Source organism: Neopelma chrysocephalum, unplaced genomic scaffold (genome assembly GCF_003984885.1).
Source record: "Neopelma chrysocephalum unplaced genomic scaffold, ASM398488v2 Primary Assembly neopelma1_69, whole genome shotgun sequence".
In the NCBI taxonomy this organism is placed as follows: Eukaryota; Metazoa; Chordata; class Aves; order Passeriformes; family Pipridae; genus Neopelma; species Neopelma chrysocephalum.
The window spans coordinates 7,874,066-7,896,564 of NW_020897729.1; the positions used below are offsets into that span (position 1 = coordinate 7,874,066).

The window sequence follows — 22,499 nt, forward strand, 5'->3', positions numbered from 1 at the left end:
ATTTACAGTATCTTTGGTATTGGGTGATCTTTAAGGTCCCTTCCAACCCAAATCATTCCATGATTCTATGATCTACATTTCCTCCTGATCATGGCTGGGCAAAGAGTGACCTGGGATTACTGATGTTGTGTGTGGGTTTTGCCTGTTGCTGATCTTAGATTGTCCCATCTGTAGGTAGGAGCAATTCCTCATTCCAAGTTTGCACAGCAGCTGGTGCAATCTTTGGGCCCTGTGGTGCGTTATATTGCAAAAATAATTTATTTTTGACAGTTTAAGTAGTAGTATAGGGTTTAGAATAACTGTATAAAATAACAATGCCTGGGCTTTTAATGATAACTGTGATGACAAAGACAATAATGGTTATATTCATTTTTTAAAACCTACAGAAAATCACTTCACCTTTCTATTATTAAAGAACTCAGGTAAAGATGAAGGAATCGTAAAACTGAAATGGAGCACGACCTCAATTTTTACATTCAGTAGAAAATCTCATAACAAGGATCATTGTTTTACTGTTGCCACATTGCAGCAGTCAGGCAGCTTTCTTAGAAACAAACGGGTACCAAAACCAAACCTTAGTGTTGTTGAGGGATGTAAACCTCTGAATTACCTGTGAAAACATGGAAGTAAGAGAAGGCATAAATTCCTTTCATTCTATGTAGGCCAAAGCAGAGAGGAAATGTTCCCAAAAAGTGGAACTGAGATTTAATACTGGGGAAGAACACAAGCATTGGAGAAATACATCCCCTCCAACCTGCTTTAATACTTTATTACTTATCCTTTGTTTCTGTAAATCACTAAAGATTGACTCAGTCTTTCCCCATAATAACTTATTTAGTTATTTTCATGACTACTACCATTATGAGGAGAGCATATTTCCTTACTTACATGTATCCTACTACTTTCTAGCTCCTTTTGCCAGATTTTGCCTGTGCAACTCCCCCACAGCAGCAGAATCATCGCCAAAAAGTGTAGGTATGAAAACATCAGGCTCTATGCACGAGTTGCATGAACTGGAGGATGATCAGGACTGACACCTCTGGGCTTTCCAGCCACTCGAGATTCACCACAAATAGCATGTATTTTAAGAAAATTTCATGGATGCTGGACCATAAACCTGAATCCAGCATGGTGCAGCAATAGCAGTTGTATCCTGGCGCTTTCCATGAATTCCATCCTCTAGTCCGCAGCAACACAATTGCACAGGGCTGTGCAGGCATCATCTCACTGTGGCTGCGACAACAAATGCCTCTGCAGCATTTCCAGGATTGCCTCACACAGTGATTCTGCAGAAGGATTTATAAATATTGGCATTTCCTCTCCATTTACAGTTAAGCAAACACCACGAGGCAAAGCAGTTGCAGGAGTACAAGCACCAGCCTTACAGGAAAATGTGAACTGCAAGGAAAGGGATGGAGAACAAGCAAAAGTGCACTCATGTTTGATCTCAATTGTCTGTTTAAATTCTGTTTAATTCTCTATTGTTCTGCAATAATATGTTTGCAGGTAAGACAACAAATAGCTTTACAGAAAAGCAAACACATTTGTGAAGAAGACTAACACCCTGTACTTATTTATTGAGATACAAAGCCATGAATAGCAGAACATATTTATATTTAAATTTATACACATATATATATAATAGCAGACTAAAACAAGATTTCTAAATATACCAGCTTTTGGAGCTGATCCTGAAAGACCCAGACCTGTGATAGATTTGTCCAAACTTTCTAGACATTCCTGTCTGCTCCACCCTCTAGGAATTTAGGACCTGATAAAAAAAAATTCTTTTCAAATACCAATCCGCTAAATGCACTTTATCATAATCCATTTTAAATTTACTGAAGAAAATGCAAGATGTATAACACCAGAGCTGGACTGATCGATGGCTGTAAGGAAGGCAATGTATGTAGGCAGATATTCCATCTTTTATTAGACCTACTGATGTAATAGAAGCTTAAAAAGTCAGTGGCATTGTTTAATTTGGGGGTTTTTTTCAAGTTCTGCTGCAAATTTTCCATTTCAGGTTGCAAATTCTGGTAACTATTGTGCTGTAATGATAGTGTTGCTATAGAGCTACAATAATCAGGCAATGGAAGACAAAGTTTGTAGGTAGAGGATTGTCTAAAAAAAGATGTTAACTCTGCCTACAACTTCTACTGTGGACTGTGAAAAGCAGTTCTGAAGACACTGTGCAACTAAAACCTGAGTTACAGACCTTTGCAAGAGGTAATAAAGTGCACTAAGTGCACAGGAGGAATCTTTGACTATTAAAGTCTCTGAATTTTCAAGAAGTGCTGGGGCTGTGGGGAAGGTTACAAACTTTTCATATACACACTCCCTAAAGATGCTAAAGAGCACAGTTTAACCCTAAACTAAAGACTGTGCCTTCTCTTCTCTGAAGATATTATACTGCACTTTTAAAAGAAAATCACTTTAGTAGCAATGTTTAATAGTAAACTGTAACACTTCAGACCACTGTTGTGAAACCTCCTATGCCACATTAAGTCAGACAAGATACTTATTAGATATCCTATTATTTTACCCTAAGCACAGAAAGTTGATAGATTTTGGCAGGCACCACATCCTGAAGGATAAGTCACTATGGGAACAGACCTGTACAGAACACTGAAGCTCCTGAAGAACTTGAACAACACCTTAGTGCTACCCCAGTGCAGAAGGGGTGTAAACCCAGGCACTTTGTTCACGTTTAGAAGTCAAATGTGGATACAAGAGACTCCTGGTTCTATTTATGCCATCCATCTCCTGCAAAAGCCAAACAGACGGGGAGGTAGATGCTTCTCTGCCTTTAATTATTGGTGATTAAATGGTAAGAGCCCACACTTCAAGTAGGCAGTTCAGATCCCTTTATCACAAGCAGGAAAAAAATTATCTTAAAATAAGATAATTAAAATAAAATAAGTTCTTGGGGGAACTCTTCACAAGAAAATGCAAGACAGGGTAAAATCCCCTTTTGCTCAAAGGGGCTTCAATCCCCACCTCTCTCTTCCCAGGAAAACATCATTATTCTGTGGCCAATTTCAGATTAATTGTCTCTTGCTTAAACGTCTTACACCGTCCAGCACAAAGAGAGGACGCACGCTTAGCACTTATCAAGTGTATATATAGATTATACAAGCTATTAATTTCTTTTACAGAGTGTCTTAGCATAAACAATTGCTCAGACTGAGGCGAGAGCAGCTGGGCACCCAACTGAACAGAAACAAGGAGCGTGCGTGGGGGGAGGTTAAGCATGTAAGATATGCAGCCATCTGCAGCACTCGCCGGGGACTGCTGGTAACACTCTGCATAACCAGCCAGACTGAAGAGATTTCCTCTTGCTAAAACATACACAGAGACTGGAACACAGATATATTAAAATACTGCATCCACAGCAGGGTATGAGGTAAGTGCCCTCGCCCCCTCCCGTGTCAGAAATCTCAGAGAATGCAGGGGAGGAGTTGAAGAAACAAAGAAAGAAATCATGCAGAAGTAAGTGCAGCAGACGAGAGCTTTGCTCAGAACTCCAAATCCCAGCTCTGGCAGCTGAGGTGACGTCGTACAAGTTCCAGCTGAAAGAGGCCCTTGGACGAGCAAGCTGGAGTCGCATTTTGTATTTCCCTTGAAGCTTTCAGTCTCTGCACAGCACAATGAGGCCTCACAGCTTTTGTCTCATCTCTGGTGTTGGGATGAAAGACAGAACCTACAAGGACGCTTTTTCTCCAAAAGGGCATAAGGAACATGAGGCTGAGGAACGATGCTGGAGAGAGACCTGCATTCTCAGACACATTTAGGAAATGCAGGCTGAGGAAGGCATTTCTTGCATTGCTGGGGTCTATCCCAGAGCAACGTTCTACAAGAAATGACAAGATGAGAACAAGGCTCTTGTGAGTTGTGGATAGTTAAAAGGGCCAATCCCAAGCAAAGCCCAGCATTTCACAGCATTTGTTTGAGATTTTAACACACAGAGGCCTAATATAAATGTTTTATTTAAAGTAAAAAGTGTGCACAAATAAAGGAAATGATTACACAACAACGTTCAAGACCATATTCCATATGAAACAGGAAAATAATAGTGACAATATTAACTAGCAGAGCACCCATAGGAATCCAACTCACATACAAAAAAGGAGGTTACTCCACATAAATACATCATGCTTCTGATGCAGACACGTTCTCCAAAAAACAAAGCCTACTGCACTAGACTGTTTACACCCAATGTCCCTTCTGAATATTTATAACAGTTGCTATATGCTTAGCAATGAAAAATAACAGTTAATATCATGGCACTTTGGAAAAAATTAAAGTTTAAAAACAGATTTACAGTAATTTAAGATATTTGTCACTTTTGCAACATTCTTAATGGTTAGATATGTAAATAGAAAAAGTATCTTTTCTGTGGCATTATCTATGTAAAAAAAAAATTAAGTTTTGTTTTACTCTTCTGTGATAAATGGCAGAAATGTCCTTCCTTACATAAAGCCGTTTTCTTTAATACCCCATAGGAAACTAAGCCACTGTAGAGACAAGGCTTTTCTTGTTTAAATAGTTTCTGAATTTAATATCAGTTCTGCCCTGATGTCTAAACCAGCCATGCGGGTGCAGGAGTCAGAGGCTGAACAATCACCATTTTAAAACTGCACGTAAGCAGTTCACTTGACATAAACGTGCTGAAGGTATTAGCTGCTCTTTAAAAGGTTTACTCTGATATTTTACATTTGAAAAGACACAACTTGAGTTTAAGGGAACATGATTTTTAACAGTGCGGAGGTTCAACACTTCCCTGAAACCGAAGCCCCTCAAATCACTTTCCAGTTTTGAAAACTCAGCCCAATATAAAGAGTTTCCTATTCATGTTGCAAAGAAAAATATGAGCTACCTATGATACCATGACACCAGCATGTATTTGTGCAATCTCTCTCCTTGCAGGTCACATGGAAGTGAACAAACATACACAGGAAGATTTGTACTATGAATTTACAGTGTTGCAATACAAGGATTTTCAAGGAGAGACACTGGCCAAGCAGAAAGTCTTTGTAAAAGCTCCAGATAATGTTTGCTAACTTGTGCTTGCAGATACTCAGACCTGCTTCCAGTGACACTTAGCTTGTCTTGCAGTTCTTACATAATACAGATTCCTTTCTTCAATGTCTCTTAATCCCTTTTCCCCAAAGCAATAATAAAAAAAGAAGTGGTACATTTGGCATTTCTTCAGCCCAAAACATTCATAACTATTGCTTAAATATTACAAATAAGAATTACCTGTGCTGTATATTACACTGCTTACTAACATGAAATGTAAGAAACACACCTCCTAAGTCCTAGTTTGAACCATTCTTTCAGTTGCTTTCCTTGAGCCTGCTCCCAACATTTCAGGTTTGATTGTGATTACAGATCACCATCTCTAAGGGGAGGAGTTAAGGGAGTCATTGTAGACAGCACCTATTTTTATTCTAGATGTGCTTTTTCCACTGGCAAAGTGGAACACATTCCCAACAACGTGGCAGTGAGATCAAAAAGGAACCAATGCCCTGATCCAGGCCCCAGCTGTACCGTGTGCAGTTCTGATGCAGTTAAGACAGAAAGTGTAAAAGCAATAAATAGTAGGAGGCTCTACATCTGTCAGTATTAGCTGCCCATTACCACTAAATCATGTTGTAGAGATTTTAACTGAATTCTTTATTTAAACTGACACTTGATGCCATGTCCAACCCTCGCTGACAGGGCCAGGCTAGAAAGGCACTCTCTGCATCAGCATGCAATTCCTAGTGTGAATTCTGGAGCAAAGTCTACCAATTCTAATACTGAGTTAATCATCTCCTTCAGGACAGGATCAGTAAACCCTGTGAAAGCAGCCATTCTTGACCTGTGCAGTGTCTGCTCTCCTTGCTGTCATTTCAATCTGAAGGGCACTAACATAGCTCTAAGCATAAAACAGGGAAATCAGATGTTTAGAGAGAAGAGATTCAGAACTACAGAAGTGATAAGTTCTTACTCATCTTGCTGAAAAACCTGAAATACTTGAATGATAATTTATTACATCACCTGATGCAATTTGTGTTTATGAAGCACTAAAAACCTCTCCTTGCTCAGAAAGCTGTACTGGCAAACTATACAGCCAGACACCTTTGTTCAGGCACAGGAGCCCCATAGACCAACCCCTGTGTTAAAATTCAAGTTTGGCAAAACTGCTGGGAAGTTTAACATTTTAAATCTGGCAGCTGAAGGTTCAGAGTAACAACTGTCCTGGACAACATTAATACAAAAAGAAAATTAGTGAGTAATTCACTGGTGGCAAGGGCAGGATGTTCAGTTACTCATTCTATGCAAGTGCATCCAAATGGAGAGATGTTTATCCATGCAGAAACAAACAGAGTAACAATTGGCACAGTCCAGAAATGGAGAATTCAGACACATTCCTCAGCTGACATCAAAAGAGGATTTATGTATTCAAAGCCTTCAAATTCAGACTGGTCAATCTTCTTCACAATATCACTATTAAGATTAAGAAACAGTCATTAGTTCAGCAAAATTTAAAAGATAACAATATTAACTGATAGTTTGACTTAAAATTTAAACCTGCACAGTGGATTGCAATTGAGAACATTTCCCTTCTCTCTTTTGTCCTTCTCTACCTTTATAGTTACCATTGGTTTTTTTCTAACCCTTATAATGGTACTGAAACACAAAACCCCTCAGGAGCAGTGACTGGGCTGCACGTTCTCACACAAAGCAATCTACAAAGTCTGCAGTTTTAAAACTTTCCCTAAACAGTCAGTTTTGTAAAAACCTGAAAACATTAGATGTGACAGATACTGCACCTGCATCAGGAACTTTTCTACACTTTATTTGCACGTTCCACATTTAGAAAGGGATGAAGAAGGAAGCTGGATCTCAGACCTGATTAAGGTGCACAGGTAACATTTAATGCTCACTGTGTTAATGTGCTACATGAATGTTACATAAAACCCTAGAATAATTCCTGAAATGTGAACAGCAGTGACTCAGTCAAACTAGAAGGGCCCTTCCCTCCTCATCCCAAATCAGGGCCCCTCCAGAATAAGGAACCACAAATCCACTACCAAAATCAAGCACATTATCATGCATTTTACCAAGGCTTTTCAGCCAGGATAACCTCACCTGACTACTAACAATTTAAAATACCCAAACAAGCCAAACAAAGCATCTTCTCTTGTTCAGATAAATTAAATTTAAACCCAACGTTCTAGAAATATCATTGCTTGAAGTAATGCAAAAAGAAACCACTTGACAAAACAGGTCTTTTCCTTCACACATTCATTTCTTGCAGATGATACCACTAAAACTTGTGAAATAGCACTTGTTTGTCTTCTCCTGAACTAAGATTCTTTATAGCAACTTTCCCACTGTTAGTTGATTTTTAGATTGTGCCAGAGTAAATTGTTTAATCCAGAAACACTATGTCTATCATGAGGACACACAACAGAATTTTCTTTGAACTAACACAAGAAAATGCTATTTACTGCTTTAAACATCCTCTCATGTATTACAACTACAGCTAGTAAATGAAGTTTGACAACTCCTTCACTGATTTAATCAGAACTTTGTCAATTCTCCATTACTTACTCATCGTCTGGAGTGAGCTGCACAGGTTCATTGGTGAACTGGGAATCAAAGTTATCCAGACCAAACTCTCCAGATATATTTGGCTTAAATGGAGGCACCACTTGTTTTTGCTCCATCTAAGAATAAATGCACTTAATAAGTGACACCAAGAACAAGTTGCAACCTATTGAATTGCTTTTAAACAAGGCTGGAAGTTACTACTACATTTTATACTTTCTACAGTCTTTCTATTAATCTCCTGCACTTACTGTGTGTAAAAGGGTTAAAAGATTCTGCATTGCAATCACGGTATAACATAAATTAAGAGTTCAAGGGTTTTGAGCTTAGTCATCACTTGTGCTCAATACAAGTTTTCAAGCCAACTACTGTAGCAAAGAAAATCAGCCAAGGCAGTGGGCTCTCACATACCAGATCCCAATCCACGTTGCGGAAGAAGGGATGTCCCTGAATATCTGCAAACCCTGTTTGAGGATGGCAGCCCAAACGCTCCTTTGGATCCTGTGCAAGGAAGAAAGTATTTCTAAATAAGTGCCATGGCCTATTCATGGTGCCATGAATGAAATGCAAATGCTACAAATCCCACAAGAAACGAAACACCAGAGTCACACGGGACAGTGAAGAACTAAGTTCACATTATTTATTTTGGAAACTGTCCCAATTTAGTGTCTGAAATAGGCACAAATATATGGAAGCCCCTAACTGAATGTTACATGAATGACCATCCCATCTTTCTTCATTTGTATTCAGACCTGTTTAAACACACCACATGTTTCAGAGCAGGCGTGGTTAGATTACTAATTAATTTGATTTCTAACCCACACCCTCCCCTGCTCCTCCCTGAGCAGACTATGCCAGGCAGTCACACTGGGGCAGTAACTGCAGCTACTGGTAAACACTGTGGAAAGAAGGTTATTTTAACAAGACAATTCCACTTCCATGTACAGCTCTTCTACCAGGGAGCTGTAACAGTGTGCAGTGAGCAGTGTTATTTTCTTAAAGTAATTTAACCAAATCTGGTTTCTCCTGTTCCTTTCTTCCTACTCATGCAACTCTCACTGAAGAACAGCACGTGCTGGGACTCATCCACTACTACAGGAGCAGCTTCTGACCCTCAGGCTGGAGAGCTCCCAGCAAGCAGTGAGCACATCCTGCCTCTGCATTCCCTCCCTGGAGTCATCAGGAGGTGTCAAAGCGATTTGTTAAGCTGCTTCTGTAAGAACCAAAATAAATCTGATAAAGTTTGTTCAGTTCCCCAGGTTAAAGAAATCACTTGGAGCACGTCTATGCCTTTCACTTTGAAATTTCCTTACAATCCCAGCCTGAGATCCTGCAGCTTCAGGTTTTCAGACGAGTGTTCAGCCCCACTGAAATTCTGTTTTAGGCTCACGCCTTTTCTACTCTGTTTCTCTATATGGCAGATAAAGTACATCAACTACACATCAGTCAACAGGTATTCAAAAAAACAGCCGTTCTTGAGAAGCCTTCAATAACCCCCTTTGGCTCTTACCTTGTTAAGGAAACTCTTTAGAACACCTGCTGCTTTAACAGAGAGGGATCGGGGAATTCGGATCTGTTTTTCCAAAATTACTGCAAGAAAACAAGGTTCCGATCAGCCTCGACATCTTTGAAGTCAGATTAAAGGTAAGCAGCAGCACAGCACTGAAGTGTAAGGAGCACCCATGGTCCTTACCTTGGAAGAGATAATCTTCTGTGTTCTGATCAGGATTGTCAGAACTCCCCACGATGTCAAACGGCGACCGGCCCGCCATCATCTCAAACATGAGCACGCCAAGAGCCCACCAGTCTACGCTGAAGCCTAGAATTCAAGAGAGAAAACACCACTGGAGACAGTTCACAACAAAAATACCAACGCTTTTGAGGCTAAAAACAGACAGAGAAGAAAGAACAAATTAAAAAATGTAAGTACTGCCAGTCTTTCCAATCAGCTGAATAAAGGAGAGATAATGATTGTACCGGAAGTTACTTGGATCATTACGTGCACAACAGGAGGGGATGCTGTACAGAGACAAGGAAATGGAGAGTTTAAAGGTTGGTGTTAAGACATTAACAAAGGTTTAGATAATATTTAAGCTACTCATTACTAACCAACAGTGTGTTATCCAGGGAGGGAGATAAGGACAAGGAGGAAGTATGTGATTCCTAACAGCAGCAAGTCAGTCATTCATGGAGCAAAGCACATCTACTCTGCTAAAGGAAAATCCCAGTAGCCAGGCTGGGACTGATACAGTCTGTCTGGCCAAGAATGTTTGTGATAAGGAAGATTTAAAGCCAGTCTGAAAGAGACACTTGACTGAAATAAAACGGTAGATTAAAAAAAAAATATGCAAACATCTACTATCTGGGCCCTTTGCAATGCATTTGTATCTAATCTATCATTGCTGCCAAATGTAAAGCTCCAAAGCCAAACACAATTCCAGACTGCAAGTACATCATTAGTAGTATCTAAAATAGTTATAAACAATAATAAATTTGAAAGACTCAAGCTATTCTTCAAGACTGGCAAAAAGAATTTAAAATGGGGAAGGCAGAGTCTCTCATTTGCTTTGTGTGGTGTTTTCTGCTCTTCCTTTGAAGGCTTTATTTACTTTTTCAGACAGGATGCTGAATTAAGACTGTCTAATGGAGATTTATACTTTCTGCTGCTAAGCAACTCACATAAGAAGTAAGAGACAAGGTGAAAGTTATGAAGTAGCACCAAAAAAATTCCATTTACCATAATCCTCTCCCCGGAGAATTTCAGGTGCGATATAGTTTGGAGTCCCGCAGAATGTGCTGGTTGTGTCACCAGGCCTCAGACCCTCCTTTGAGAAAAGACGGGAAGAAAATACTTTACAGTTAACCAAAGATTCCACGCTCCCTCTCTGCTAAGAAGTTTATTTTGAGTTCATTTAAGTGTCCTGAATAACCAGCATAACGGCAATTCCATGGCAAAGTCAAACTTGTGCTCCAGAGTCTTTGTAGTGACAGAAGTTTTTCCAGGGGAAATGGGCAGAGTCACAGGATCCAAACAGAACCAAGTGGGACTGACACATTTCAGCCTCTTGCTCTGTTTGAAATCCAGCTGCCCTGACTGTTCAGTCAATCCCTCCCAGGCAAGTTGACCCAGCAGCTTTATAAAAACACAGAGAGTACCTACACTTATAGTCTGTGCACTTTGGCATTTGTCTTTTCTCCATGTGTGGGAGTGAAATGAGTAAACAGCCCATGAGCCCTGTGTCCAAATATATACCTTGACATTTCACATTTTTAAGCCTCTGCGCCTTTTAATTTATGACAACTTCTTAATTGTTGATTTTCCTGGTTAGCAAGAAACTAAAGCTTACCTTGCACATGCCATAATCTGTGAGTTTGATATGGCCTTCAGAATCTAGCAGCACATTATCCAGTTTTAAATCCCTGTAGATTATCCCTCGTTCATGTAAATAGTTCAATGCCAGACTGATTTCAGCAGAATAAAACCTGATGTAGAAAGAGATATTGATTACTCAAGTGATCAAAACCCAACCCACAATAACACAGTCTTGGTAGTATGATAATTTTGAAACATAATCCCATGTATTCTAGTATTTTTCCACAGAGAAGTGGCAAGTTGTTTATAATCATCCAAATGTTTCTATCCACTTCAAAATTTGTTTTTAATTAATATTAATGACTACTGCAATCATCCCTTTCATCTCACCATCTGAGATTAAGCATATGCACCAAGAACTCAGCATTTGCCTGGACAGCTGGTAGTGGTTGTTGTAAGAGAAACACGTTGATTTAGACATGTAAAAAAATACCACAGAACTGTTTTTCTAGAAAAAAAAAAATCACACTCAAGTCATACAGGGTAATGCCAATGCAAACAATACCTAAGGGATTCCTACTACAGTTCCTCCTCGAAACAAAAGTACGGAGGCTTGCAGCACCAAAATGAGGATGCAGTTCCACATTGCTTAAATCCTTAACATCTGGAGAGGATTTGCTGGCTCATCCTCATAATCTCTGCACTGCTTTGATGCAAGAAATCTGGAATGAGACACACCTGGCATGCTCCTCTGGCAGCTTCCTCTGCCTCTGCATATGGAACATCAGGTCTCCTCCATTCACATATTCTATAACAAAGAATAACCTGGAACACACGGGATTGTTACAAATGATTGTGCACGTGGCTAAAAGGGGTTTGAGATGCTACAGGTCTGGTATCAGTCAACGCCAATTCCATTCCTCCCACCTCTCTGCTAATATGGCTGGTTTCACCACTTCCCCTCCTTTTCAATAAATTTCTAGTGTTAAATATAATATAAAAGTATACTAAGTTTCTCTAGGTAATTCCTTTATTGCTAAAAAGAAAGAAGGTAAATCTTTCCATACTCCTAGATTAGAGCTAGTGCTTGTCATTATTATATCTGTGACTATGTAAATAGATGTACATCAGTTTCTATGGACAAACCAGGAAAAAAACTCAAACTGATTTTCATTCCTGATCCCTTTAATCTCCTTTGTTTGTGGTTAATACTTTCTTCTCACTTCCCTCCCCTAGCTTGTCACCTTTACAAAACAACAAGAATATTATTTAAATATACAATAACTGTATTTTATATGTACTTAAAGTTATTAGTGTATAGAGTAGGAAAACAACCATTTTCATCGCTATTACTTGTGTTTTCCTTTTAAAAATTCAGATTCTATTTTCCAAGTCTTACCCAGAGATTCATCTTCAGAGAATCCAGGCAAGTTTGAGACCAATTTCCTCATTGTTTAAATTTAGGATTTTCCTCTCACTTTTCCCCTCCCATTTCAGGTTCCCTTATATCTCATATTCTCAAGCCTTTTTTCCCCACTAGCTGCACTTCTCTTTCTGTCCAGAAACCTTCCCATCACACCTAACAGTACTTTATACTTTTGCATCTTTCCCATCTGAAAACCTTAGATGAACACAGGATTTGCCTCATAAAATGCTACAGTGATTTACAAAGCACTGACTTTTGCTACCTACCTATCACCTTATGCTTTAAATAGGCCTTTGAGGTGCCTAACAGGATGATTTTTTTTAATAAGACTATCTTCTTATTATCTTATGACCTTTACCTGCTTTCTGTCTGAAAGCAAGAGTGCAGTCCAACCAGAAAGGGATGGTTTGAAGCCTGTTCAAAGACGTGTTTTTCTGTCTGAACCCAATCAATATCCTGTTTGTTGAAGAAAAGTGACATTCAGAAAAAGCATTGTTGCACTTCTTAGGTCAAGTATTAATGACAATTATCAGAAAGACTTCCAGGTGCTTTTTTGCCCTTATTTTACTTGCAAGAAATTAAATATTGCATGGTTCTGCAATGTGAAGCAATACAATACAGTATATTCCATTTTTTTCCTGAACATCCTGTACTTTTAACCTCAGTATGTAATCACACTTGTGAATGAAAACATCTATCAAAGATAAACTGGTGCAGACAAATGTAAAGTAGCACCAAGAGATGCAGCAGAAATTAATGGTAGACTGAGAAATAAATGTAAAACCTCTTGGACAGCAAGTCACAGTCACTCAAATCTTTTCAGAGTAGACTAAAGAAACCCAAAGAAATCCTCACTAACAAGAGATTCTCAGCAGTTTAACACTGCAGTTGCTGACAAGTTTTCATTAATCACTGTGCAAGCTACAAAAATCGTTAAGATGGAGATCTGATTTCAACAGCAATTCGAATAACATTGGGAGACTCCTTTGTGACAAAAAAACCCAGACTTGAACATAAGAAAATCAGATTCCACCCGCAAACCAACACAGGAGGAGTGATACAGAATACTGCTCCAAAATAAAGAATCAATCCAGGCTCATTCACTTCAATTCTGCAGGAGCACTCCTGCAGACAGTGCTGAGCATGGAAGGAGACACTGAGAGCAGAAATCATGAGGCCCATGACACAACCACAGGCACAGGAGGGTGGCTGGGAGCCACCAGCCCGGCAGTGAAGATCCCAAAATCTGTTACCTGCCTTGTTTACCTTCTATAGTGCAGTATAAGGAACCGTATGTTTAATTTTCCATGAGTGCTGCAGCCCACAGCCTGGTTCCCACCTTGTGGGGGATACTGGAGCTTTTGGGAAGAGCTGCCCAATTCACTGGCAAACCCCCTGCCCACCTCATCATCGTTGACGAGCTCCTTCTTCACCACTTTCATGGCGTAAATGCGCTCGGTTTTCTTCAGTCGGACCAGCAGCACTTTGGCATAGCTGCCTCTTCCAATGACTCGGAGCAAGTCAAAATCCTGAAGGCCCAGGCTGGAGGAAGCTTTGCCGCTTTCCCTGATGCTCATTGCCTGTGGATAAAGACACTTGGGAATGGGGAAGCAGCTTGCCAATGTGAGCAACTGCGGAAGTCGGCATTTCGAACAGACGAGCAAAATTAATATAAACAAGTAATTCAATTAACAGTTGTTATTCTTAAAACTGCACTGTCCTGGAAAGGAATGTGAGGGGGAAAAAAGGAGGCAGAGGAGAGTTGGTAGCTAAGAAACAAATCAAACTGGAGGAATTTGGAATACTTTTTAAGTCAAAGCATATCTCAAGTGAAGGTTCAAAATAAAACAGTGAGCAAGCCATACACACACACCCCTGAGTGAGCAACTCAAATGTGCCTTATGTGCTCATTTTCAGTTCGTGACAAATTAGATTACCAAAATCTACAAACTGAGAGACATACAGGCTTTAAGATCTCTGAGGATCCTCATGGATCCCTTCCAGCTTGAGATATTCTATGCATAGAGTTAGCCTGGTTAAGGTATTTTACCTCTTTTTCTTCACCAACATGGTCCAAGCTCTCATGACTCGAGGGATTGTATGGAATCACTAGAGGTGAAAGAAGAATTATTAGACCAATGCAGCACAGAAGTATTTTCTTTTGCCCTAAAATTTCCACACTCAGATACACAATTCAAATGCATCTATGGCAAGTATTCCAACCAAATGGGTTTGCATTAGGACCATCACTCTGACTGCCACAAGAATAAACTGTTTGGTTACCGCTCCAGCAGAAACTCTGCTAATGCTGGTAAGGGTTGGTTTTTTGCTTGATCGAGGCATTTAAAGAACTCAGCTTATTGATGGAAAAATGTAACTGACAGCCTAAATTCTCCCTTTTTAGCTAAGTTTCTTAAACTGGTAAGATATGAAAAACTGGAATTTTTATATTTATATGCCCCTGAGCATTAAGAAGCTGTCTTACTTTTCTTATTCTACGAAAAAGTAAAGAAGGGTTTTTAAAATAATTTTACTTCGAAGTTCATGTTTCAGCAAGTTACAATAATTTAAAGAAATAAAATTATTGATGTTACCTGATTCTACATTATCTGAGTGCACTGATGATGGATCCATAGGCATTATTGGCTCCTGCAAATATGTACAGAATTCTTGTAATAAACTGTCCAAGTGTGAGAAGCATTATTTTAGAGTCAATAAATGAAATTAATGATCCCTAGGAATACAATCTAGCTACTTTTTAACTTGACTAGTCAATATAATTGCTGCTCTAACCCTTAAACAATAAAAAAACCCAACTGCAGTCCTTATTTTCCCTATTTTCTGGAAGTTACGACATTTCCAGAAGCTGTTGAAGTGACAACATAGTACAACATAGGACAGAAGGATAGCAGATGAGAAGTGAGAAAAACTTAACTACTTCAGCAGTACATATATTTGTCAAAAGAATTCACAAAATGTAGACTTGTAGCTGTCTGCTTTATTAAACCAGAAGCAGTAATAAAATTTTCTGGTGACTTAAGAACTAAGGATGATTGAACTTTTTGGGAGAAAAGTCAAGTCTTCTACACTTCATCTTCCTGGGAAATAATCCAATAATCTAACTGACAGTTAGAGAATTTATTTGACCTGTACTTCACTTTGAAGATGTAAAATAGTGTGTGTGTACATATATACGTGCTTTGTAACGATATTGTGAAGGATGAGATAAATGCCACTTGTATGCTTATACTTGACACAGATGGGAAAACCAGACTCCTGTCTTGCTACTAATTCTGCTCAGTGAATGCCAAACTTTCTTGTAAAAGTCACATTAACCATAAAAAATGATGTTTCATCTACTGTGAAAAACCAATTGGAAAACCAATAGCATAACATCTTTTGTTTGTTTGATGGGTTGGTTGTTGCTTTTTCAAGACAACCTCTCGGGTAAGTTTTACTTACTGGCTGTAGTGTGTGACGGCCACATTCAATACTGACAAGCTTGTGACACTTCTTGTGAACCAGGAGTTTGCAGTTGATGCACTTGTAGCCCTGGCGCCCCAGGCCCCATATCCGGTCAGTGCAGATGGCACAGTGAGCTCTCTGCAATCATAAACCAACCCTGATTAAAGACTAAACTAAACCATAAAAACCATCCAGCCACATTTTCAGTAACCAAGCTCATTTGCTGTGTATCTCATCTCTCTGGGCATAGGAGTCCTTAATAGAGGAAGGCAGGAGAGCGAAAGCTTCAACACATTAAACCACCAGATAACGGGAATGGGAAGATCACAACTCACTGACAGTCACAACACAACTCTAAAGATCCATGGAAACAGGGTGCCTACAGAGGCAAGAGTGGAAAGTGATTAAACTATGGTGCCTTGACAGCCTTTGACCTGCATGAGGTCAAAAAACAAAACAAAAAAAAAGCCAAAGTTAGATATGAGGATGCTCAAGATGAAGTTTAGTGGAGACAATCTCAAGCATTAAGCACACAATACACTAAGCTTAGAGAAGAAGGAAAGATCATTGAAGCTGTCAAGGGACCTGACTTTTTCAAATATTTTGGGTTTGTTTTCTGCTGTGTCTTTTTCTGAATACAGCAGACAACCTTCTGGGTCCTTCACTAATTATATTCGACCACTGCTTCTTCAAAATATTCCAAATGGTTTGTTATTTTCAGTCGATTACATGGCACCAGAAGAAGGCAGTTTTAAAGGAGAAAACTGAGATGTTTCTCCAAAGTAATGAAAGAAAAATCTATGCATCATAAGCAACTTCAGGCCTTTTTACCCCTAGAACTTTAAGAACTGAAAATGTACTTTCAGCTCACAGACATCTAATGCCAGCAACTCAGTTTGCCCTCTGGGAAAATTTTAAGGGAACACAGGAGCTTTAATATGATTGATATCATGGTTCTGAAGTATATGTAAAGAAAATTGCAACCAATGTACGTTTTTCTATTTTAAGTTCTTGATAATTTAATATTAAGTTGCCTGAAAGTACAGGGTTACCAAAAGCCTACAGACAAACAACAAAAATGAGAATAAAACTACCTTACAACTTTTCAAGGCAGTGACATCATCATTATGAAAGTAAGACATCCCTGTATCATGGCTTCAAGTACCCAACAAGAGTCTCACCCTGTTAAATCGTTTGGCTTGGAAAGTGTGACCATTTGCACAATAGAGCTTTCGCCACCGGCGGGCGCCTCGGCGATAAATGGATTCTAAGAGGAAAAACACAGGATTATCTCCATACAAATACAAACACAGAACTACAACAGCTGCTCATGGACCTTTCTGTGTAGAGGGATTTGCAGAGTAAAGCTTCACTCCTGCACCTTACAGGAAGACAGAGTTCCAAGTATCTTTTGAAGTTTTGGAGAAAATTTGAAATAGAATATTCCAATCAATGCAGTTGATTCTGATTTTCCAGAATTAAAAGGAACAGTGAGCCAAGAGAAGGAAAGCTGTCCAAACAATACAAACACTCGTGTGCAAAGTATGCACCTGCCTTACCTAAACTTGGGGAGGAGTTATGGGAGAGGAGGAAGGAGGAAGGGATGTGAATTTTGGGAGCGTGTCCTGATTTATATGATGGCTTGACAAATCCTCCAGTGTTTTAGATCCAAAGCTGACACTGTTTGGTTGTTTTGTTTTTTTTTTAATCATTACTTTTATTTTTTCTTACTTGAGGCATATCAGGAAAGAAAACTGAAAACTAAGATATACAAAACCACACTGAGCTGCAAATCTCTTCCTGATTCAGCCTGCAACTTCATTCTTTTTAGACATTCTGCCCAAGTTAACTGCACATTTACATTTGTCAGAGACTTGGGACACCAAGCTGACAGATGTGAGTGTGCATAACATATACACACTCTTTTATAAAACTTTAAGACTGAGGGGAAATTACCTCTCTAATGTCTAGAACATCAGCTAACATAACTTAGGGGTTTTCAGAGAATCCTCCTGATAGTACCTAAAGATCCATTTTAAATCAATTAACCACAGATCTGTAAATGGTGACACAAGTCATTACCACTGGTTACCACTGGTTACAAGCCTTACATTTGTCACCCAGCAATCTGTCAACTCCCAAAAAGACAGGAATAGGATAAAAAAACTGTCACGATAGAAAAGGCAAAAGCAAGGAAAGCAGAGTGACATGGATAGTTAACAGGAATGTGAAATGCTTATTAACAATGAGTCAGAAGTGACAAACAACATTAAGTTTAGCAAGACTTTCTATTCCTTTTCAATATTTAATTTATACAGATTTGCATTATTAATATTCATAAGTGTGGGATGCCAAACCATAGAATATCAGAATCTGCTAAAACAGGAAATCTGAACTGGTTTTCTGTACTTCTCACATAAAATGCCCACTTACTGTCTTCTCCTGGACAAGGCATGCCAGGCCGCTCTGGGACACAAGGAAACACTGCAACAAAGACATTAACTTCTGATTAATTTTTATTTCAGACAGAAAATAAATCTGTGGGTTAAATACAACACTCCTGAAAGGCATTCAGCCATATGGGAGGACAACACTGACTGCATTTCAACAAAACCTACATACATGAGAAATACGAGCAAAAAGCAGAATAAATGAAGTTGTTTCCTAAAGAAAGTAACTAGAAAAAAATAATGATTCTGGTTTCTCATGTGACCAATCTTCACAGTTAGTCAAGATTTCCAAATGCAATAAATGTATTATATGACAGTGTCCCAACAACTACATATGATGTTGACAACATAAGCCTTTTTTCTCCAGTTTATTTAGCTTCAATAACACTACCCATTTTTTACAGTTTATTCAGTTTCAGAACTGTCAGAGAGAAGTATAACTGCAGAGAGACAGCCCTGGTGCCAGTTTAATCAGAAGCTTATCAAATACCAAAATAAATGGAGAAAGGGCAGATCAAAAAGTAAAGTAATATACAGAAAACCAGTGAAATACATCTACAAACAGATTACACTCTTCTTCCACATTTTAAAACTCTCTGTGGGAAGCTGAAAAGCTTCCTCTTCCTTTCAAATGGGCTGATGGTGAACTAGATTTTTTGCATCCTTTTAAGAGCAGGAGCACGTTAAGACACTGTAATGTAACAAAACAATACTTCACAATGATCCCCTGCTCTTCTGCTCTAATCTGATCTAAACCAAGATCAACATTCTACTTGCAAAAACTTACTAACAGCAAGAAAAATATTTTGCAGAAGCTGCCAAAATAGGCATATAACCCTGAAAAATAAAAATTGAACAATTCCACATCAAACAGGGGCACAATATTTTTGGGTTTAAAACTGGTATTGGGTTTAAAACTGAAGTACTTAGTTTTAGAAAAGCCAAACTTTTGACTCATCTGGTATCACAAGTGGAGCTTATTAACTTTTTTCCTAACATAGATACTGCTCTAAACCACTCATCAATAACAAAGTGCAGGATAATAAATAAATTTAATAAATAAAACAAACAAATAAACTGCACTGCATCCCTTTTCCCATTCACTGCCAGCAAGTGTATGCAGGCACTTGGGCTGAATGAATGATGAGACCTTGAAGTCTGTCAGGAAGATTGTCCTTCATCTATAAACTACCAGCAGAGTATTTTTCTCCCCCTTAATTTAATAAAGAACAGCTAAAATCACAGTGCAAGGTCATCACCATCCCCCTGACACAATTCCACCACAGGCTTTAACCAAGGAGGACGTGCAAAAGGCACAGATAATGCAAGGTCAGAATTCCACTCTTCACAGGTACAAACATGAGCAGCAATGCAGCAAATTTCCCCTTACCATGAATCAGAAGCTCTGAATCCTTGTTTAGTTCATACAACCGAAAGGCCTCTTCTAACTCCAGCTGAGAAGAAACTGTACATGGATCTCCTGTGGAAAGATAACAGAACAACACAACACTCATCCCAATTTGTTCTGTGCCATTCCACAGTTCCCTCACAGTTGGTTCTAAGATAATTATTGTAACAAACCAGAACAACATTTTCAGTTGTGGTAGTATTTATTTTTAACACTCTTCAGAGAGTACATCTGAAAATACATTCATATGGAATGCTTTCAGGGGAAATAAAAATATGGGATATTCCCAAGAGGCAAGCAGATCATCATCCCAAAACATCACTGGTTTGGTCTGCTACAAGCATGGTCATAGATCGTCTCAGTACAGGGGGTGCAGGTTATGGTCCTGCACCTAAAAACCTTCTGAGATTACATTTTATTTAGCAGATTTTTAATTAGAACAGAGTCAATTCTATTTTCACAGCTGCTTCAACACTGCCAAGAATTTAACCAGAGGTGCAAAAGCAGTTGCACCTCTAGTCTCCTCTCAAACCTCAATGAAAACTTCTGACAAATAACATAACCTAAGCACAACACCCCATTTTTCTGATTTTTAACTACTTCTCTCACACTCTCACTTTTTTGAAATAAAATCCCTTAAAGAAAGGGCACCACAGCAGGAAAAAAAGTGTGGGTTGGTTGGTTTTGTTTCTTCTTTTTTATAAAACAATTGCAGTTTTGTCAACCATTTGAGATACTGCAGGTTAAATTACATGCCAAATATTTGATGACAGGGTTTCTCTGCCAAGACTGTGTTTTCTTATAAAAAAACTGTCCCCCTAAAACAGTAAGCCTTTTTCAAAATAATACTAACAATTACAACTGAAACATTTTTAAAACAATGTTGAATCTCAATCATCACTGCTCAAAAGAAAGAAAATATTTCTAGTTATTAGTTCAATTTTTTCCCCCTCTCTCTAACTACACAAGATGTTCTGTGGAAGAACAAGGGATTTATCTCTGCCTGCTTGTACTCCAACACGAACAGAACAAGCATCTTTCTGGCCAAAATCCCATACAGCAAGTCTGCTGCCATATAACACTTCCAATTTTTAAAAGAAATGCTACTTTTCGTGTCCTTAAGTGGTAAATTGAAGGAAGGCAGGACAATTCCCATCTCAGCTGAACTGGATCCAATCTGGAGGTTTCACTGCTCTGAGTCTTTGGTCAAGACCATAGTTTGAAAGTTAATGGGCAACAGTCTATTAACTATTTAAACTCACTATTAAACTCATCCCACAGAAGTTTTCCAGTTAATTTGTTTTGTTTCTAATTTGTTTCTTTCCCCAGCACAGGAAGGACATGGACCTGTTGGAGCAAGTCCAAGGAGGTCACCAAAATGATCAGAGGGATGGAGCAGCTCTGCTGTGAGGAAAGGTTGAGAGAATTGGGATTGTTCAGTCTGGAGAAGCTTTGGGGTGACCTTATTGTGGCCTCCCAGTACCTGAATGAGCTCATAAGAAAAATAGAGAGAGACTATTTACAAGGGCCTGGAATGACAGGACAAGGGGGAACAGCTTCAAACTGACAGAGAATAGTTTACATTGGGTATTAGGAGGAAGTTCTTCCCTGTGAGGGTGGGGAGGTCCTGGCACAGGTTGCCCAGAGAAGCTGTGGCTGCCCCATCCCTGGAAATGTCCAAGGCCAGGCTGGATGGGGCTTGGAGCAACCTGATCTAGTGGAAGGTGTCCTTGCCCACGGCAGAGGGTGGAACTGGATGAACTTTAGGGTCCCTTCCAACCCAGGCCATTCTGTGATTCTGTCCATTCTTTTCTATTGCTAAAATAGTCATAAATGTAAATGGTCCATTTGCAGCGTTCTGCCTTTATTGTTTTCTGCACATCATAATCCCTCAGGTGAGACTTTGAAGCCACCTGCCATCATTTTCCATCCATTTCCCTACAATTTGCCCACCTGAACATCCCACTGTCCACCCACCCCACAAACTTACATCGTGCAGAGCACAGGGAGGAGAAGGAACAACTTATTTACTCAGACTCACTACTGGAATCAACAAACCAGTTTTTCTTCATTTGTTTCTGACACCTGTACAAACAGCTTTGTGTTTCCTTTTGGCAGAAGCAAAAGAGGGTCTCAAGAATAAGCAAACCAGGAACAGAAGATTATAGACATCTCTTTCAACAAGCTCAAGCAGTACAAATATTGCAGTCAAAGACAGCTGGGACACGCAGGAAAATATTTACTTTTGAGTTATACAGCAAGAAACAACAGACTGAGGACACACACAAGGCCAGTGCCCATCTCACAGGATGTTTCAGGAGACAGAGGGAAGATGAATCAGCCATATACAGATAAAATAGAAATTGGTCTAAAACCAAATCAAGTTAATTCTATTTTCCAGTAGCATCTGAGAATTTCGGAAGTGATTCCACTCAACTAAATTAGATCTGTCTTTGTGTGCCATTACCTCTGTGACACAGGAGTAGTTACACAGGATGTTTTCAGCTTGCAAAGGCTAAAACCACACTTAGTATATGACAAATAAAAGCCTTACTGACCAGGTAAATCCAGTTCAGTCACACACATGAACAGTCAGTTCAGTCAGGAAGCAGTGAGGTCTTAGATCCCTTATCTTGTCTTACTATAAAAAGCATGAGCAATAGTGTAACAAGAACTAATCCACAGCACACACATTTCCTCACGTTACTATTAAAGAGCAAACTTCAGTTTTAGTGAAGAGGATGTGATACAGGAATTTTCCAAGAAAGCAAAGCAGGTTTCTAGAAAGAATATCAACTGAAAACACTTCAGAGTGGTGGAGAGAGGAGGCAGGGG

At 39.2% G+C, this 22,499-nt stretch overlaps 1 protein-coding gene across 4 annotated transcripts in view; it reads right to left on the reverse strand.

Annotated features, from left to right (window-relative positions):
- Positions 1 to 3,960: 3,960 nt before the first annotated feature.
- PRKCI (protein kinase C iota) overlaps positions 3,961 to 22,499 on the reverse strand; it is a 29,248-nt gene continuing 10,709 nt past the window's right edge. For 3 of the 4 annotated variants that reach the window (XM_027685923.1, XM_027685921.1, XM_027685922.1), the window contains exons 3-18: positions 19,647 to 19,736; positions 18,240 to 18,290; positions 16,988 to 17,073; positions 15,804 to 15,944; positions 14,936 to 14,990; positions 14,392 to 14,450; positions 13,745 to 13,921; positions 12,700 to 12,797; positions 11,654 to 11,740; positions 10,950 to 11,085; positions 10,340 to 10,427; positions 9,296 to 9,421; positions 9,113 to 9,192; positions 8,014 to 8,103; positions 7,606 to 7,721; positions 3,961 to 6,495 (exon numbers count right to left, since the gene is read on the reverse strand). In XM_027685923.1, the coding sequence (XP_027541724.1) occupies positions 6,408 to 6,495; positions 7,606 to 7,721; positions 8,014 to 8,103; positions 9,113 to 9,192; positions 9,296 to 9,421; positions 10,340 to 10,427; positions 10,950 to 11,085; positions 11,654 to 11,740; positions 12,700 to 12,797; positions 13,745 to 13,921; positions 14,392 to 14,450; positions 14,936 to 14,990; positions 15,804 to 15,944; positions 16,988 to 17,073; positions 18,240 to 18,290; positions 19,647 to 19,736 (1,568 nt within the window). In that variant the 3' untranslated portion in view covers positions 3,961 to 6,407. The remainder of the gene's footprint in view (positions 6,496 to 7,605; positions 7,722 to 8,013; positions 8,104 to 9,112; positions 9,193 to 9,295; positions 9,422 to 10,339; positions 10,428 to 10,949; positions 11,086 to 11,653; positions 11,741 to 12,699; positions 12,798 to 13,744; positions 13,922 to 14,391; positions 14,451 to 14,935; positions 14,991 to 15,803; positions 15,945 to 16,987; positions 17,074 to 18,239; positions 18,291 to 19,646; positions 19,737 to 22,499) is intronic. The other variant, XM_027685924.1, reaches the window with a different exon arrangement.